This window comes from Paroedura picta, chromosome 2 (genome assembly GCF_049243985.1).
Source record: "Paroedura picta isolate Pp20150507F chromosome 2, Ppicta_v3.0, whole genome shotgun sequence".
Taxonomy (NCBI): Eukaryota; Metazoa; Chordata; class Lepidosauria; order Squamata; family Gekkonidae; genus Paroedura; species Paroedura picta.
This window is the reverse complement of record NC_135370.1, coordinates 32,086,844-32,106,763: the sequence shown is the minus strand read 5'-3', so window position 1 is coordinate 32,106,763 and position 19,920 is coordinate 32,086,844. Positions and strand designations below refer to the sequence as shown.

The 19,920-nt window shown below is 44.5% G+C and overlaps 1 protein-coding gene across 4 annotated transcripts in view; it reads right to left on the bottom strand.

Moving 5' to 3' along the window:
* PDE11A (phosphodiesterase 11A) overlaps window positions 1-19,920 on the bottom strand; it is a 257,181-nt gene that overhangs the window by 112,112 nt on the left and 125,149 nt on the right. For all 4 annotated transcript variants that reach the window (XM_077319616.1, XM_077319618.1, XM_077319617.1 and 1 more), the window contains 5 exons: window positions 17,934-18,072; window positions 12,344-12,419; window positions 10,178-10,245; window positions 8,302-8,394; window positions 5,734-5,784 (listed from right to left, as the gene is read on the bottom strand). In XM_077319616.1, coding sequence (XP_077175731.1) covers window positions 5,734-5,784; window positions 8,302-8,394; window positions 10,178-10,245; window positions 12,344-12,419; window positions 17,934-18,072 — 427 coding nt within the window. The remainder of the gene's footprint in view (window positions 1-5,733; window positions 5,785-8,301; window positions 8,395-10,177; window positions 10,246-12,343; window positions 12,420-17,933; window positions 18,073-19,920) is intronic.

Here is a 19,920-nt window from a genome sequence, read left to right as displayed (position 1 = left end):
TCAAACCCCCAACCCTCCAGGCCCCAGGAAAGGCGGGAATGCCAAAATTCCCATTATAGGACAGTGGTCCCCAACCTTTTTATCACCGGGGACCGGTCAACACTTGACAATTTTACTGAGGCCTGGGGAGGGGTAGTCTTTTGCCGAGGAACGTCACCACTGCCTGAACCCCTGCTCCACTTGCTTTTCCCCTGCCGCCCCTGACTTCCCGCCACCCACTGGGGGGCACTGCCAGCAGCAGCTACGCAGTGCCACACCGAGGGGGAGCCCCAGCCATGGCGGCTGCTGGAGAGCACCAAAGGCTAGCCAGCAGCAGAGTGGCAGGGCAGCCCCTGGGGAGGAGGATGAGGAGGAGCCGCAGCCTGGTACCAACTGATCCATGGACCAGTACCGGTCCTTGGACCAGGGGTTGGGGACAGCTGGTCTATGGCATCATTGACTTTCATGGGTGCCGAAGCAAAGGCAGCCAAGTCCTTTGATAAATGAGTAAATTAATATCGTTCCTAAAAAAATTTTGGGGGGGGAGAAAACTTTTGAGAGCCATGCTTTGTTGAATGAAATATCCTTTTATTTCTAGCATCGCCTACACGCGTGTCCGCCTATTTCTTGCTCCAGGAAGTTCACCATTTTTTAAAAAGTAATTCTTCTTCCCAGGAACAAGGGAGGGGGAGGCGGGAGCAAGGGCAGGACGCTGTAGATAACTTCAGCGTGCTTGAGCCTCCTTCCTTCTCCTGGTTGCCTGCTGATTGCTCTCCAGTCGCTAGTGCTTTTAGGGTGGTGGATACACATTTTGGGATTCCCAGAGAAGCACTTGGAAATGGACAATGTAGTGAGCAGTTTGCTGCCCAGATGCGGGATGTGGGCAACATCATGTGGAGGGGGCAGAATGTAGACTGGGCATGTCCAGAGTTCTGCTTCCCAACCATATTCTGCACTCTGGTGCCACTTCTGGGGTTTCTTGAAGCCTGAAGGTTTCAGGGGTTTCTCAATGGTAAAAAAGTTGAGAACAACTGTCCTAAATCACAGTCTCGGCTGTGGCAAGGATGCTCCCCCCGGCCCCTCAGATCAGAAGCTGAGGACTTGCTCCCTACTCCATTTTCTTCAGAAATGAGTCAGCTAGAATTCACAGAGAGGTTTTTCGGACATGGACCCTACCTCTGTAACTTGCTGCTCAGGGAAATGTACATAACCACTTCCTTTCCCTCCTTGTACTGATAGTTCTTTCTGGGTGTTTGTGTAAAGGTTTGGTTTTTAAAATATATATATCTAGCAATATTGAGACTGTGGCTGTCTTTTTATCTCAGATTCTGAACTCAGCCTATAATGAGAACAATCCTCATAAAAGGAAGTCAAGAGACAATGTTTTGTCACAGTCATGGAAATTCTCAGATGAAATAATTCTGAGGTTTAGGCTGAAAGTAACCAAGGCTAAACAGAGAGGGAAAATGGGGAGGGGGGGAGGGAATCCCAAAATGTGAAGTTCAGTGACACAGCACAGAAAAACAAATCTCTTTATAAGTTTTAAGGTTCTTTCCTGCTACTAAGCATTCATTTAAAGCCTCTGCATAGCAGGCAGTGCAAAGACCACAGAGATAAATGCACCTCCTGTCCAGAGACCTTAAAATAAAATATAACAAGATATGAATCTGTCAAAGGAACGACAAGAAAGCAACAGAGCAGACAATACGGTTATCAATCACAAGGTGGGACCTGAAGTCCTCTTGGAGTCTACAGCGATCAGTTACCCTGAAGGAATTGGGAGCTTTGGAGGGAGAACTCTATGACATCACGTCCCCACAGAGCTCCTTTCCCTCCCAAACTCTATTCTCCCTAGGCACTCGCCCTCAAATCTCCTAAGAGTCCTAGCAGAGAAAGGAGTAAAAAAGGAGGCGGATGTGGATTTTTTTGCACCCTGCTTTTTACTACCCGAAGGAGTCTCAAGCAGCTTACAATTGCCTACCCTTCCTCTCCCCAAAACAGATCTCCTGGGGTGGGGGGGCTGCTGCTGTGTGAGAACTGCCTTGGCCCAAGGTCACCCACCTGACTGCATGTGGAGGAGTGGGGAATCAAGCCTAGTTCTCCAGAACAGAAGCCGCCCTTCTTAACCACAACATCAAGCTGGATCTTGAGGCAGTGGAGGATGAAAACAGGGGAGCAAGGGCTTTCCTGCCTATTTGGTGGCTGGCGGTTCTGGCAGTGGGAATGGGCAAAAATGGCATCACCACAATGCCTTCCTTTTCATCTCCAAAACATCACATTCTAGGAATGCCCTAAGAACCCCATGGTTCCCTGTACTTTACCACAGAGATCCAGGAGATTCCTAGAACATCACTGCTACACAGTGCCATTGCTGTCATCATTTCAGCCAGAAACAATGTGGAGGTGTCAACTGTGAGACCTCAGGAGAAGAGTTTGAGGTGGACCAGATGGACCAAGGAGGGCCAAAACACTGCAGAGGTGCCTGCTGCCAAAGTTCCAGCAGAACCAGAGACACCCCCTGCCTTCCCAGCCCCCAGTCCCGGAAACAACCACCAGGCCTCCATCAGGCAAGCTACAAACCCTAGCTGACAGCCTCCCAAGAGAAGCTTTCACTCTGCAGGAATAATGGAGGCAGAAGGCCCAGGATGAGGTGGATACAGGGGGGGGGGGGGACTGGCTGCACGCACTTCCCTCCCAGAACCAGGCACTGAGAACAGGAAGTCTTTGCAGGATCCTGGCCTAAGCACAGTGCAACTGCAGGAGCTGCACCATCTGCCAGCAGGGTCTCTAAGCCTGATTCCTTCCCAGCCTATTGAGCTTGGGAGCTCTAGCTAGCTCTAATGGTCTGCTAAGTGTGTGTCATCACCAGGCTATGAGCACCTGTTGATGCTTCCAAGCCTTGCTGTCTGCAGAGGAGACACGGCTTGGCCTGCAGAACAGATCCCTCCCACTAGAAGCTAGTAAAATAGCATTCCTAATAAGCAGAATGGAGACAACAGAAGGCCAGGCTAATGAAGAAGAGCTGATTTTTATACCCCACGTTTCACTGCCTGAAGGAGTCTTAAAGCAACTTACAACCACCTTCCTCTCTCCACAAGAGACGGCCTATTAAGTCTGCGGGTTCAGTGATCACAGACTCCAATTCTTCAGAACACCTCTTTTTATTTAGCAACTCTAGCATCAGACTACAACTACTGAACAGAGAAAAACAGGCAAACTCATGCACTTTTATACCTTTCAGGCAGCCAGCTGCTGCCTCTGTTTGGCTCTAAGCAGAGCAATCTGATTGGTCCTAGTGGAACAATCTGAGCAATCCAATTGGCCCCTAAGTAAAGAAATCAGATTGGCTCTATTAGAGCAATCAGGTTCCTTTGATTGGTTAGTTCCTTGGCTGGCTGGAGCCCTCATTTGCATCCGTGGCCAAATGCCCACAGACATAACACAGCTTGTGGGGTAGGTGAGGCTGAGAGAGCCCTGATATTCCTGCTTGGTCAGAACAGCTTTCTCAGTGCTGTGACTGGCCCAAGGTCACTCAGCTGACTGCATGTGGAGGAGCAGAGAATCAAACCTGGCTTGCCAATTAGAAGCCGCTGTTCTTAACCTCTACAGCCCGCTGACCCACTACAGATGCTGACAAAACTTAACAGATATTTCGGTATTTCCTCCTGGATCAGGTGAGCAAATGCCCAAGGTATATAGGCTAAAACATGGACCCAGAAGTGTGCAAGGGCTTTGTTGCTGAACAAGTGATTCATGCCATCCATTCCGATAGGTGCATCACAAGTTTGAAAAGTGCGGTGATGGATTTAAGCACCCTCCCCTCCGACCCCCTGTAACAATACGATCATAGCTCGGGAACCAGTTTTGGTGGATCTTGGGAGTGGGGCTGTCATGGGGAGAGCAGAATTTCGAGGTGAGACTGAACAAAAGACTTCTCAACAAGTGGAGAGAAGGAAGCTGTTGTCGAAAGGGCATAAATAACTGTGCTGCACTCATTGTTAAGGTAAAAGAGGAGAGCAAGGAGTGTTAGTAACGCTGGAGAAGTGACTAGGTATGCCTGGATGATAGGGGGCGCTGTATTTCTCTGCACTAGAATCAAATATCTGTGTTAACTTAATGGATAGGCTGCCTCTCTTTGTCTGAGCTACACTCTTCCCTGTGACTCCGCCTCTTCCTGTGCCCTTTGTGTTCTTTCCTTATAGACCTGTAATGTGTGGGACGCGTCTACAGATCTCTCCGGTGGAGACATGCCACCATACCTACTCACACATGCAGCTGGATATTGGTAATACAGAAAAGTATTCTTTAAATTAGGTTTCTTCTTTCTACAACAAAAATGGGTGTGAACCCATGTCGACCTCAACAAGATCTTTTCGTAATACCCTTGTTTGAATGAAGAATATTGACTGCACCTTCCCCAAAGTGCTGTTTTGCTATACTAATAATACACATGCACAATAAGGTACGCATGAAACGATATGGTAGGGGTAGAAAATAAGATGAGATCTCACTGATAAGCTGGACACCAATGATGAGTCCTCAATGCAATGAACAGAGAGTTCCTTTAAGTACAAGAATGAGTCACGGGACCAGAGAAGTCACAAAGATGATTGTGAGAGTTATTATAAAATGCACGTTTGCATCGAGAACATTAGAATGATTTTTTAAAAACAGATTCACAATGGCAAAGACAGATTCAGGTGTTGGTCCAATGCAGCAGAACAAAGTTTGAGTCCACTGGCACCTTTAAGACCCACAAAGTTTTATTCAAGATATGAGTTTTCATGTGCATAGACATGGACAATTCTTTAGTTATATAGTCACATAACCCTGTTTTGTAATCTTTTTAAAAAAAGTCTCTTTACAGTCCATCTTTCTATATAATGAAACACATATTGTGGCCCTGCCTGATAACACACCTTAAAACTGGAACCGATTGGCCCTGAGTCGGGGGTATTCGGCCAACAGGAAAAAGGCAGTCCAAGGGATCTGCCCAGCAACCGCTGACGAAACCAAACTATTGATAGAATATATCCCACTCAGGGCCAATAGCGGCTCTTGCTGGGTGAGCCAGCCAGGGCTGGTGCCAAGAGACTGGAAGGCTACCGGGTGCAGAGTTGGCCTTCTGCACCCCAAGGGCTCTGATGCCACTGCCCTTGGGCTCTTCCTTGGCTGGAGCTGGTGCTTGCAGCCCAGCTGTAAGTGGTACTTGGCACAACAGAGAATGGGCCATTCTGGCACAAGGCTGTGGGGAAGGCGGGAGGGCACTTGACTCTCCACCCCCACCTTCCAATGGGAGCATGCACCAAGCTAGAGCTTTGGAGCCAGAACAGCAATCGCCCAGCCTGGAGAGAGAGTGGAAGAATGGACATCTGCCTGAGGGCAAAAGGCTAAGCATATGGTATGTGTCAGGAAGGCACTGCACAGGGTCCAGGAGGGGTGGGTGGCCAGCAAAGTTCTCTCCCTCCCTCAAATCTCATGCTACCCACATTCAACCCCTCAAAAGTCACATATTTCCCCACCCAACAAATATTGCAGCCCCTCCTCTTCTCTTCCACCCCCCCCCCCTTAATATCTGCTAGGCCATGTTCATTCTTTGGTGAGGAAATGCAGGGAGATTGCTTTCGACAATGCAGGGGTGTTGATGCAAAGGAAGAAGGCCTGATGCTCACCCCCCTTTTCTAGAGCACCTTGACTTTTGCACACAGCAGCCTTTACAACTAGTTTGCAGAACAAAACATAGATTTCTGTTACCTTGAATCTGTCAACTTCTGCCTTCGAACACGTTGCGTGGTAAGACAGCACCTAGTCCAGAACAAATTAGGAAAAAATTGTCACAGGTAAGAAACTGGAGTTCTTCATCCACTATGTTGTAAATGCTTTAATATTTACACATCACAAATTCTTTATTACAGCTAATCAGAGATTGTCTGTTTGGAAACCTTACGTAGGAAGTAAGTAATGCTGAAAACAGTATTGTAGCTCTGAGATAATTCTGTGACATTAAGGAAGGGAAGGAATCAAAGGAAAAGAAATATGTTATCTCAATAACTGGCTTTTCTTTGGGTATGATTTCCAAGATGTGAAACCTGTGAGTTTATTTTTCCATCTCATGCCACCTACATATGGCAGCCATTCAACAGGGTGTTTTAGAAATACTAAGAATACCACCCAAACGGCATGGTCAGGAATGCAAATTGTAGAGGGCATACTTTAACTAGGTGATCAAGAAAACAAAGGCGATCAAAACAAGGAAGATGGCTGAAAGGCCTTGGAATTATTGACGCTTCACTGCCCAATACAGTGAAGATATGTAAGAAAATTCTGCATGTCCAAAAAGCAAATGCCCCTTTTGTAGAGTCATTTTGGCTGTTTGATGTTACACACCACAAGGTGGCATTCTAGCAAAAGGATAGGAAAACATCTGAATATCTCTATACAGTGAAATTCTGAAATTTTGCCCTTTCCTGCCCCTCCTCTTTTCAAGTTTCTCTTTGATCAAATGAGAATTTAAACTCTCTCCAAATTCCTAAAAAGAAGAAAAGAGACAGACTAGATTTTTGGGAGAAATTAAGAACATTTCTCTCAATACTACTACAAACCTCACCTAATTTGTTCCTCCCCAGTTGAAAACAGAATAATGAAGACAGTGGCAAAGAAGAAGGGTGCATCTGCATACTGGGAAAGGGGGGTACTAATAAAAATATTAGTTTTGTTATTAACATTCCCCCTCTCCCCCCTCTCCCCAAAGCATAGAAGTAACAGGCCGACTGGAAATAAGCAGCTAGAAATTTAGCCGTGCATTCAAGGCAAGTCAACCATTGGAAGGGAACTCGGAAGAGCCAGTCTGGTGTCATGATCACAGACTAGGACTCAAGAAAACTGGGATCCAAGATCAATTCTGTCATGTAGTGTTGGGTGACCTTGAGCCAGCCAGTGTCTCAGAGTTTAACCCAGCCTTTCCCAACTTTTTTTTACCATTGAGAAACCCCTGAAACATTCTTCAGCCTTCAGGAAACCCCAGAAGTGGCATGATCGTGCAGCATACAATCTGAAAGCATAGCTGTATACACGGCCACCTGGGACCCCTCCCCTTTCCACCTATTCCAGGCCCATCATTGGCCATTTTGGGAGGGGGACAGGTCGACGACCATATATGGTCATATCACGAATAAACTTAAAAAATATATTAAACGTTAATTAAATCCTACCCATTTGGGAAACGCTTCCAGGACCATCAAGAAACCTCAGGTTTCACGGAACCATGGTTGAGAAAGCCTGGTCTAACCTATCCCAGAGGGTCGTTGGGAGGATAAAAAGGTTGATAGACGAACCAAATTTCTGTCCTGATCTTTTTGGGAAAAGAGCAGGATTTAAAAAAAAAAAGATCAGTAACTTGAGCTATGCTGAAGCTTACAGTTGGTGTTAGCTGCATTTCATGTAACAAAGGCAGTTGTTTAGTCATCCCCTTGTCTTTGTTACTCTTTCCCAGCTGGAAGGGAACGTTCCTTCCTCTTTCCTTGTGTTTTCAGTCAGATGCTACATTAAAATTGTGATAGTCACTGAGGTCAGAATTTCCAAGCGCCAGGATTTGTAAATTATACTGAATTGCCTAAAAAATAAAATTAGGCAAAAAGAAAACTGAAAAGGGGGGGGGGTCAGATAGAGCATGGGCTTTATCCACAAAGCGTCCCAGGTTCAATCCCTGGTATCGCCAGTTAAAACCAATCATTTATTAGGTCATGTGAAATTCCTGTGCCTGAGACTCTGAAGAACCACTGCTAGTATGAGGAGACAATACTGACTTGGATGGACCTACGGTCTGATTCAGCATAGGGCGGCTTCATGGGTGAAGACATCTTGTTTCAGTGGTGGAAAAGGTGAAGTGAAGGACGTGTTCCTTCTTGTATCTCTCTAAGGCTTTCTCAGGGGTTTCTTGATAGCCCTGGAAGGGTTTCCTGAATGAGTGGGAGTTAATTAATTTTTTATATATTTTTTAAAATTTGTTAAACATTTACTGATTGATATGACCATGTATGATCATGCTGACCCACCCACCACTCCCAAAATAGCCAATGATGGGCCTGGAAAACGTACAAAGGGGAGGAGCCATGAGTGGGCGTGTACATAGCTATGCTTCCCAACCATATTCTGCGCAATCATGTCACTTCTGGGGTTTCTCAAAGCCTGAAGATTGTTTCAGGGATTTCTCAACAGTAAAAAAGCTGAGAAAAGCTGAGCTACGGACTGCTGTCGGAATTTTTCCTGTATGAAATGCTATAACGCTATAACAAATAACAGTTCATATGCTAAGGTACTCACATCAAGCGCTACAGACTGCTTTGCCCAGGATTTATTCACTTGATCATACATTATGGTATTGTTGATGCCCAGGCCACAAAATATAACAAATGCCTAAAAATAACCAATAAAATTAATATAGCAGGTCTCTTTCTGAAAGCAACACTTCCTAAGAGCTTCTTCCAAAACCTGACCATTTGAGCTGGGAAATGTTTAACACAGAACACAATGGCCATTAGCTTCAGTGCCTCGTAACTTGGGCCATTGTGACCTGATTGACCAGGACTTTCCATAAGCCTAAATTATTGGTGCTCTCTAGCGCAGCCAATATTAGTAGATGTCATTGTCATATCATTGTCAACAGTACTATACAGCACAACAAACTAAGCAGAGGTGAGAAAGGCCACTAGGGAAGGGCCGTGGTTCAATACCAGAGCATCTGCTTGGCACACAGAAGGTCCCTGGTTCAATCATCATCATGTTCAATTAAAAAATCTGGAAGCAGGTAATGTGGAAGACCTCTTCCTGATACTCTGCTGAGCTGCTTCCTCCTGGGCTGTCCTGTATGGTAGTACTTTATCATTCATTCATTCATTCATTCATTCATTCATTCATTCATTCATTCATTCATTCATTCATTAATTCATTCATTCATTCGATTTCTATTCCGCCACTCCTAGTCAGCTATCTCACGGCGGCCTGCAACATCCATTAAAACAGTGGTCCCCAACCCGCGGGCAACGGCCCGGCGCCGGGCCACGGCTCCTTCTTCCCTCCCCCCCTGAAGCGAGAAGCTCGCCAGGCTGTGAGCAAATCGGCTGCCAAAACGGCTGATTAGCACGCGGCCCAGCAAGCTTCTCGCTTCGGGAGGGAAGAGAAGCTTGCCGAGCTGCAAACTAATCGGCCGCTTTGGCGGCCGCTTTGCTCGCGGCCCAGAGGGGCCAAGAAGGGAAGCTGCGGCCGTCGGCATGGCGGCGGCGCAAACGCGCATGCGCGGACTGCCGTGCACACACGTTTGTGCCCCTGCTGGGTGCAAACGCACGTGCGCAGCAGTCCGCGCATGCGCGTTTGCGTTGGGCTGCCGCGCGTTCGCAGGCCCCTGGGCCACCCTCTCCGCCCACTACACCGCAGTGGTCCGCAGCAAGCGGAAGCTTGCGGACCGCTGCATTAAAATACAAGGCAGTAAATAAAACAATTAAATTTGAAGACCCTCCCCAACCACCCCCCTCCCCTATCCCTTACCCACACCAAACCTCCGATTAGTTGCTGTAACCAGATATGATGAAGTAGGCTAATGGAGCATAAGAGGTGGGCTAGATCTTCTCAGCCTGGCCTCAACCAAATGCCTGGTGGAAGAGCTCTGTCTTACAGGCCCAGCAGAACTGAGATAGTTCCATCAGGGCCCTCAGGTCATCTGGGAGCTCATTCTACCAGGCAGGTCAAGGCCAGGGGGCCTCTGAGGGAGGCATAGAAGGCTAAACGGTCTGCAAATACATTGGGCCCAAACTGCAAATGGCCTTGAAAGTCAAAAACAAAACCTCTCTCATTTCTGGGAATGAGGGGACCTAGGGTGTGAAAGGATCAGGACTCTCTCTGTATTTAAGAGACAAGACAGGTGGTGTTCTGTGACTGTCTGGCCAATCTGTACCACTGAATCTGCCTAACAGCTTGTGGCTGGGTCTGTGAGTAGAAAGGAGATGGCACTGCCTCATTCAGGGCCAGGGGCTTTTGGGTCCCCGTTCTGGTGGAACGCTCTAATGAGAGCAATCAGGGCCCTAAAGAACCTTAATCAGTTCCACAGGGCCTGCAAGACAGAGCTGTTCCACCAGGCTTATGGCTCAGGCCTTGACGTAGTGTATTAACTACAGATCTCTTGGGCAAAATTAGCACTTCTTACCTCAAAGAGTCGCTGGTCAGCATCATCAAAAGGTTTCCCATCAAGCCTGTTCAACACCTGGGCTACTCCTATAAGGAAGAGTTGCTAAATGTAGTTCACATTATAAATTAATTAACAACAATTTTTACTGTGTTAGTTATTAGTGTGTTCATCAAAGTTGCTCATGATATAATATAAGCAAAAAAGAAGAAAAAGGAGTACACAGTGAAAAATATTTGAGAGGAAAAAAAACCGTGTAAGGTTTACAGTTCAAGTATTTCCACACTAGAGGGCGTCTACCACTTTGAGGTACTTGTATGTAGGTAAGATGGTCCTCTTTCAGAGTTTGTTAGAAAAATTATTTTAAAGCAAAACTATAAACATCATAATGATGTAATACAAATAGTATGTCATCAGGAACTATACTTAGCATAGGAATTACTTTTCTAGCTTGGTGTTAATTTGTAATAATAAATATTACTATATATTATGAAATCATGCTGAGTAAAAATGCTACTTTTATTTTTCAGCTGAAGAAGCCAAGGCTTGCGAAACCAATATTTATACCAGTATTGGTTATGGAAATAACTGAACTCGAAATAATTGAATATAACCAAATATAAAGGGATATACTACAATAGAGCAAGAAGACTGATCCCAAACCCAAAGGGTTTTTCTCTCTGATAGTGAATAATGTGGCTTTACTGGTTATCACCTGACATAAATCTTTTATGATATGAGTGACAAACTCAAAACTTTACACATATTGACTGTAACATAATGATGCACAAGTAAAAACATCTACAGACTCTGTACATTTCACTTGTGCAATATCTTGCGCAATATCTACTACCTTCTCCCCTATATTTTCTAATGCCCAGAATTTAGTTGCACAAAATGTTACAAAAGCAGAAATGCAAGAGGGAGTACAATAAGTCTTGACATAACCCAAGTCATTGTTGTCTTTTTCTTGCATTTCCATTGCTGCAAGAGCTCTAGTGGGAATTTTGCGCTGGATCCAACACACTGAGTATAAGCTTGCCCTAATATGGATTATTCAAAATAAGCTTTGTGGAAAATGGGCAAAGCAATCAGAAAGACAAAATGCACAGAGTGCTTATCAATTAAGTACAAATGGATCTTTCTTCTTTCTCCCATTACACAGCTATTATGACTGGGAGACTTTGGACAGGGTCTTCTCTTAGAATCATAGAGTTGAAAGAGACCTCTGGAGTCATCTAGTTCAGTGGTACCCAACCCCCGGCCCGGGGACCGGTACCAGTCCATGGATCAGTCGGTACCGGGCCGCGGCTCCTCCTCATCCTCCTCCCCAGCTGCTGCCTCAGGGGCTGCCCTGCCACTCTGCCACCGGCTCACCTTTGGTGCTCTCCAATGTCCGCCATGGCTGGGGCTCCCCCTTGACGTGGCACTGCACAGCTGCTGCTGGCAGTGCCCCCCAGCGGGTCGCGGGAAGAAAGGGGCGCCGGCAGGAAAGCAAGTGGAGCAGGGGCTCCGGCAGCAGCAGCGACATCCCTCAGCAAAAGACCCCTCCCCCGGGCCTCAGTAAAATTGTTAAACGTCGACTGGTCCCCAGTGATAAAAAGGTTGGGGACCACTGATCTAGTCCAACTCCTGCAGAATTCAGGAAAGTCACAACTCTCTGCCCACTCACAGTGACCCCAATTCCATGCTCAGATGATCCCCCCCGCAAAAAAAGACTCCCTTGCCCGTCTGGCCTAAAGAAATTTGCTTCCTGATCCCAAAGTAGCAATTGGCATCTCCCAGGGCATACAGGACAGGGCCACAAGAGCCAAGCACAGTCCCTTCTGCCCACCCCCTGTCTAGGTTCACAGAATCAGCAGAAACCTCTTTGAATGTTACATGTAGTGCTCAGCTTAGGACCTACCCTTACTTCTGATAACAAATAACATCATAATCAAGTCCTATGTAAACATTTTTTGTTTCTTCCTTTTCATCATTCCAGCTCTGTGAATTTCCATGTCTGCATGAATGATTTGTTGTTATAAATAACCCTAAAAGTTAATTTCAGACCTACAAGATCTCTTGTACATTTAGCTTAATTTTTTTGAAAAATTGTGGTCAATTATAAAGGACTTAACCAAATAATTAACAAAATAGTGTTCATTGACAAAGCAAACCTTTACTTATTAGTGAATGAATACTTACCAATTATCTGATGACTGCTGTTCCATATAGGGACACAGAGAACAGATCTGATATGAAAGCCAGAAATTTGGTCAGCCTAGAAGGTAAGAAACAAAAATAATTATAATAAATATGGAATAATAGTCATTCAACAGGTAAAGCAAGTAATATGTCCCATAAGTCTGACTTAACAATTCAAACAAAATGCCAAGTTTGTAACTGCATACAAAACTGTGTCATTTCCATTCCCTAAATCAGCAGGGTTCATATATAAAATACTATTTATGTACTTGTGAGAAAATCATCAAACTCATATGAACATCACAATCAACGGCCTATTCATTTGTTTCTCCTGGACATTACAACCCCAGGCTAAGAGTCTGTAATGTCAAGTATATCCATGGAAAAAAACGAGTTAGTTTTTATACCTTGCTTTTCACAGGCCAAAGGAGTCTCAAAGCGGCTTACAATCGCCTTCCCTTCCTCTCCCCACAACAGACACCTTGTGAGGTAGGTGGGGCTGACAGAACTACTCGGTCAGAACGGACTTATCAGTGCTGTGGTGAGCCCGAGGTCACCCAGCTGGCTGCATGTGGAGAAGCGTGGAATCAAACCTGGTTCACCAGATTAGAAGCTGCCACTCTTAACCACTGCACCATGCTGGAATTGGTATCTGATCTGCTAGCATGTTGAACCCCAAAATTATTTGGAAGTCTGCCCAAGGCTAACAGTCCAAAACCACAATGTTTTCAAAAATCATTTTGTTTGTACCCGAAGGAGTCTCAAAGTGGCTTAAATTCGCCTTGCCTTTCCTCTCCCCACAACAGACACCCTGTGAGGGGCTGAGAGAGCCCTGATATCACTGCTCGGTGAGAACAGCTTTATCAGAGCCATGGCGAGCCCAAGGTCACCCAGCTGGCTGCACGTGGGGGAGTGCAGAATTGAACCCGGCATGCCAGATTAGAAGTCCGCACTCCTAACCACTACACCAAACTGCTACATCTCTAAGAAGTCCGGGAAGTTTGGGTTGTTGGAGAAACCCATGAATACAATTGTGGGTTTCCCCAACAATTAGCACACTCCCCCACCTCTCCTGTGGACCACTTTGGTTCAGGGAAAACGGTATGTTGGAGAATAAGGCTGAAGACCATTCTCCACATGTGCAACAGTCAAAATCTGAAATGGACACTCTACACAGAGGAATTGACTGCCACAGAGTGGGAACCCCCCCCCCCCCAACCCATTGTGCAATGTCCCTAGTATGTTAATTCCACCCCTCCATCCCCTATCTTTACCTGACTTACGGGGGGTGGAGTGGAATAGAGGTAGTTAGGGGTGGAAATCAATGACTTGGGACCTATGTTCCACTCTACTAATGGCAGAGCTTCCCTGAGAGGTACATTCCGCCCACAGAAGGATTCTCATGACTGTGGATAAATCTACAAAGAGCCAAATGCATTCAACCAGAGCTCTTTGGAAGAAGAGCAGGATTTTTAAAAATCTAATAAAATAAATGAAAACACTTAGGATTCTTATGAGTTATGTAAACACATGACTTCACGCAGAACTGCCAATAAAGGCAGCTCGACAAATTAAAATGTGCGTTGACAGAGACAGAACTGTAGAGACCGTAGTCTGATAGACTCGGATGTTTTTGCAGCTCCAGAAACGCTCAGTGTTTGTCATGACATTTCCTCAATGATATTCTCATTTTCCGCCTTCTCCTTACTTGATCTGAATTATATACCATTTGTTGACTGAAGGGTCATGGCTTACAGCTACACAAGCACCATTAGGAAGTGTGGAGCAGGAGGAATACAGCGAATCAGGGTTAGTATCAGAGCAATCACCCCATGTCCACATTGTGTGTCACGATAACTAGAGAGACCTTGTTTCATTCCTTCAGATGAAAGTGGCACGAAATAAGTCTGAGAACATGTATGACAATGACCGTTTACACACTGGAGGTTTCATGCTGGGCTGCAGGCTGGAGTCATGGCAGGTTGCCCCACCTCTTCCTGCACCCACACGGGGGAGCATTTGGCCCGGTTCGCCTCATCCACCCCCGATTTGTGCTCCTGCATAGGAGCTGGGGCAGTGAAGTTCCTGGTGCATAATCACACATGCTCCATCAAAAACACAAAGTTAAGGAGACCTAACAGGCCCTTCAGATTAAGCTCTGCTAGTTTCCCATTTAAGTACTTCCTCTGCTAACAGTGTTTGTTCTAGACCTACTTTTCTGCCTTGGTGTTCACTTTTAAATAGGTTAGTGTGAAGTTTCTATTGTGATTTTAACTCTGGCCCAAGCTCCTCTAAGCCCATAATGGAAGGATGACTAAGAATGCCATAAATAAACAAATCGCTGAAGCAAAGACATTTGGAAAGTGGAACATTTTTTAAAAGTATTTACAGTCTGAACGCGGTGTAAGCAGGACAGAGAGAAAAAGAAATGTGAATTCCATGTTCCTTTAATCTCACTTCAATAAGAGACAACTGTGCTCTCGGAAAAGTAGCCTTTCTAAAAATTGCTTCAGAAATGAACCACACAAACCTAAACAGAATGAGGCCCTTCTAAGACTATTGACTGCAATGGATTTAGAAGGTCATAAGTCGGCTTAAGACTGTACAGTCAATGTCTATGAGGCTGCCCTGAAAACGTAATTATCACCCCTTCCGCTTCATAGGCTAAATCATTCTTGACCCTCTGAAAGTACAAGTGGCATTTCTTTTATTAATGCAGATATGAAGTGAACATGGAGTAAATAGGAGTTAGCTGCCTTGCATATTCATCAAGACACAATACATTAATACTATTACTACAGATACAGCAAGAGAAAAGCCTATTTTACTTCCACATCATTTTCAACAAGGGATATTCTCCAAGCATTAGTTATAACAGACGTCCTCAACCAGGGTTTCATGAAACCCTGGGGTTTCTTGATGGTGCTGGAAGGGTTTCCTGAATGGGTGGGAGTCAATTAATTTTAATATGTTTTTTTAATGTGTTAATCATTTATTGGGTTGTATAACCATATATGGTCATGTTGACCCTCTCCCCCTTGCCAAAATGGCTGATTATGAGCTTGGAGGGGTGGGATTGGGAGGGGCCTGGATGGGCGTGTCCACGGCTATGCTTCCCAACTGTATTCTGCACAATTGCACCACTTCTGGGTTTTTTCGAAGCCTGAAGAATGTTTTAGGGGTTTAGGGGTTGAGAAAGGCTGAATTATACTTTCTCAAAAGAAGACTATATTAATCCCAGCATTTCCCCCATGAATTGTGTCCTGGGGGTTTATTAGAAACCTATGTTTTGTTGGTGCTGTTTGTTTGTTTTTTAAATCATCGCTTTGGAAGCATTCCTTGAAACATTTCTAGAAATCAAGAATTTGTAAAATACAGAATATAGTAACTCCCTGTACACTACTCCTGGCTTCTCAGAAGAGAATATCATCTATGGTGATTCAGGAGGGGTGTATGATGACTTCCATTCAGCTCCTTATACTTCTCCAAAATTGGACCTCCAGGTATTATCTCATTCACAAGCCTGCAGGCCATCTGAAGTTCCTTCTTCTGATGTATGCCAGAAAATATGTTATTGTTTCTTAACCTGTCATTTGAACCGGAATGCCCTGAAATCCAAGGATGAAGAAATTGAAGGATAAAGTTAATAAACATAACAGGGCCCTTCCCCCGCTTATAGTCAATCTCACATTAATTTCACAAGTTGTGTCTTCCATGCTTTACAGCTGAGGAAAGGGAGGACACTTTCCTAAGAAAGGTAAGATTATTTTACCTCAGAAACACAAGGCTATTTGCCTAGGACTATATAATGAATGAAGCTGACTCAGTGGAGTCAGTCAGTGATCACGTTTCCCCTTTGGCGGTTTTGGGCTTGCTCCAGGTGTTTCTCTAGCTAATCCTGTTTCTATTACCAGCCATCTGTGGGCTTTCCTGCAATCTCATTTTCCTCACTTAGAAGTCCCTGTTTCTTTGTTTCTTTCTTCACACGTTTGGCACCCTGTAGAGATTGATTTGATATTACAACAGTTTAGCTCCAGCATAAAAACCTGCAAATTAAATCTGAAGGGAGATATGCTCGGCGTACTATTATAATATTGAATTGGCCACTAGAAGGAGACAAATGAACACAGAACAGAAAAATAACCCAAAGAAACAGGAGCTGAAGAGTGAGGAAAATGAGAATGCAGGAAAGCCCTGTATTGTGAACCACCGTGAGACCTTTTGGCGAACAGCGGTATATAAATCCAACTATAAATAAATAAATAAATAAATCGGGGAGGCCAAACTGTGGCTCCCCAGATGTCCATGGACTACAATTCCCATGAGCCCCCACCATCAGGTGCTGGCAGGGGCTCATGGGAATTGTAGTCCATGGACATCTGGGGAGCTACAGTTTGGTCACCCCTGTGTTATACCTTGAATGGGTCGGTGAATGTAGCCATACTAACTGACTGAGTGGTTCTGGCCATGTGATAGGGAAAAACATCCGGCACCTCCAGTAAAAAGAAAATTGGTTGCAGATGCTGGGAAGCACCTCTTTCTTCCAATCAAAGTAGACAATGCTGACTTAAGAAGGACCAGTGAGCTTACTCAATACAAGGCACCTTCATATATATATATGTAATGGCTTTGAGCATTAAATTCAGGGAACCCAGCAATTTTTAGCCTAGTTCTATGAGGGAAGGAACAACTATCAGCATGACTGGGATTTAACACTCACAGAAGAGCAGACAAAGGGCTGGAAAGTGGCTGGAAAGCAAGAAGCTGAGAGGTGAGGAAGTTTTGAGCTGAGAAGTGAGGAAGAAGGTAAAGCACGCAATGGATGGAGGAAGAGGAGCCTGAATGAACGGAAGGCAAAGAAAAGGGCATGTGGAAAAGGGCTAAGAAGACAGAAGACTGAAGGAAGGAGACAGTCAGAAAGGAAGCTCTAAAATAAACCTCACAACACTTTAGGTCTGGAAGGGATGCTCTGAGGAGGAGGAGAGAGGGGTGTGAGAAAGGCTCATGGACTGACAGCATAGCTATAGGGACAAGTTACCAGGTGGCCTCAGAAGCAGGAAACATGGCCAGTACAGAGTTAATGAAGAAGGATGCAAGAAAGAAGCAAACAAATGGTACATAGGATCTCGAGAGGGGTTTTGCACTGTTGGCAAGCAGGCAGGGAGGTTACAGGGCAAGGAACTCTGTGTCAAACAGCCAATGGAATGTAGAAGGCAGAATCTAGACTCCAAACAGAGGTTTGTTTGTGGCTTTCACTTTCATGGATACAAGTGAACTGAAAAAGTCTAAAAGTGGTTAAGAGTAGAAATAGCACAGCATTTTCACATATTGATGTGGATTAAGCAACCGATCACTTAGTTGCAGATTTCTAGCAACTAGTGGCACCTATGACTAAATGCAATGGAGCACATGCTCAAAAGCAAAATTTCTGCAGAATAAAGAACAGGCAGCTCTTTCCTCCGTATACAGTGCCCAACCACTGCCGTCAGAGCACTTTGTAGGATAATGAGCAAGGTCACAGAACTTAGTTTATAGTTTTCGGCTTCAAAAGGATACAAAACTGTGTTTAAGCAGGTAAAAGACATCTTACTTCTGCATCAAAGCGAGGATCTTGATATGCATCACTGATGTTCACTGGGAGGCCCGTGGAAGCTACGAGTTCAGCAATGCTACTATTTATTAGCCAGTCGGAATAAGATGACGATGGCTTCTCCATGCTGTCTTTCAAACTATCACAAAAGCACAGCAAAGGAAGAAAAGAGGACAGTCACTGTCGTATGTAAGCCCTTCTGCACAAGTCTAATTATCTGTAAACCTGGCAAGCATCACTGCACATCTATACAATTCAGAGCAGTTGGTGGCTTTAGGGACAGAATAACAGACCAGCTGGTTTTATAAGAGAGGTTTACATAGAACCCTAAAGGTCTCTCAAAAGGCTGTCTGTTGAGGGCTGAACCTCAGACTTCTCTGGTAGGTTTCTAAGCATGACTTTCCCATGACTATGCAAAAGTCTGGAAATAAAGAATGTAGTAATACAGATACTTAAATTCCATTTGTGGGCTGTGCATAGGAAAAGTCTATTTAAAGTAAAGAAGGATGTCATCTGTATCAGCAAAGGTGCATTCTAAAGATTTTCTTTCTTATGTTAGCGACCAGCAGTTTCATTTTCACAACCAAGACTGCTAAAGGATTTTTTAAACTTAAGCAATGTCATAAGAAGAAGAGGAAGAAGAAGAGTTGGTTCTAAAAGGTGATCAGATTTTAACATTGGTAAAGCGGGACACCATTGACCGGGGGGCGGGGGGTTCTTGATTAAAATTTGGTCTATATGGAGCAACAAAAAAATCCATAAACCGCAAAAATAGTATTGTAATATATATATATATTTAAAATTTCAACATAAGTACAATTTGCCAGGTGCCCCCAGATGTCCCTCCAAAAGTGGGACAATCTGGTCACCTCATTCTTATATGCCACTTTTCTCTACTCAAAGGAGGCTCAAAGCGGCTTACATTCACCTTCCCTTTCTTCTCCCCACAACAGAAACCCTGTGGGATAGGTGAAGCTGAGAGAGCCTTGATATTCCTGCTCTATCAGAGCAGTTTTCTCAAGGTCACCCAGCTGGCTGCATGTGGGGGAGGGGGGGGGGCGCAGATTCAAATCCAGATTGCCAGATTAGAAGTCCGCACTCCTAACCACTACACCAAGCTGGCTCTCTGTTACCATATCAGTTACAACAATTGTAACTTGATTTGCCCCAAAGTGTAACAGAATAAAAATGGATTAAATCAAAATATTTTCGCTTTTGTGGGTCAGGATAAGGACAAGGCAGTAAGGAATTCACGTTCAATAACCTTTTTTCCAAGGTCTAAATTTCTCCTAACTCAATAGAAGCAAAGGAAGGAACTAAACAATGAGCCATTATGTAAATATTAGGGGGGGCAAGTGACATTTAGCAAATATTTAAGTCATAAGCAATAAAATAATATAAGAAAAATGAAAGAACTTCTCTGATTAGCTTGAATAAAATGCTACGATTACCAGTTTCAGAGCAAAAGATACTAAGATGGAAAGAGAAAAGAATCAATGAACAAACTGCTGGATCTATCAGCTGCAACAAAAGGAATGGTTTTGTTAGCTATGGAATTTATGTGCTAACATTCACAGATATTCTTTGTTTAAGGGGGGGAAAGTCTATAAGTCTATAAGTGCCTGACACAGTTATGAATAATTTTTTTTTAAGAAACAGAAAAGCAGAAAATCTAGGAGTTTTCACTCATGTTGTCAGGAAATAAATAGGGCGTATTTGCTTTGATGACAATTTAAAAACCTAAGCATAAAAATGTGGAAATGCAAAATCTGGTTAAATATTTCAGGATTTATTTCAGCAACCTCATGAACTTGAGGGGAAGAGAGTCTTTGATGGCAAGATTCCAATTACCGAGGTGCAGGCTCATAACTGGGCATCTTGCACCATCCATCATGAAGCAGAGAAAGATTTAAAGTGCGCAGCACCAATTAAGATCTGCACATTATTATTATATGAGGAGCTGATGATTATGTGCGACAAGTATTTG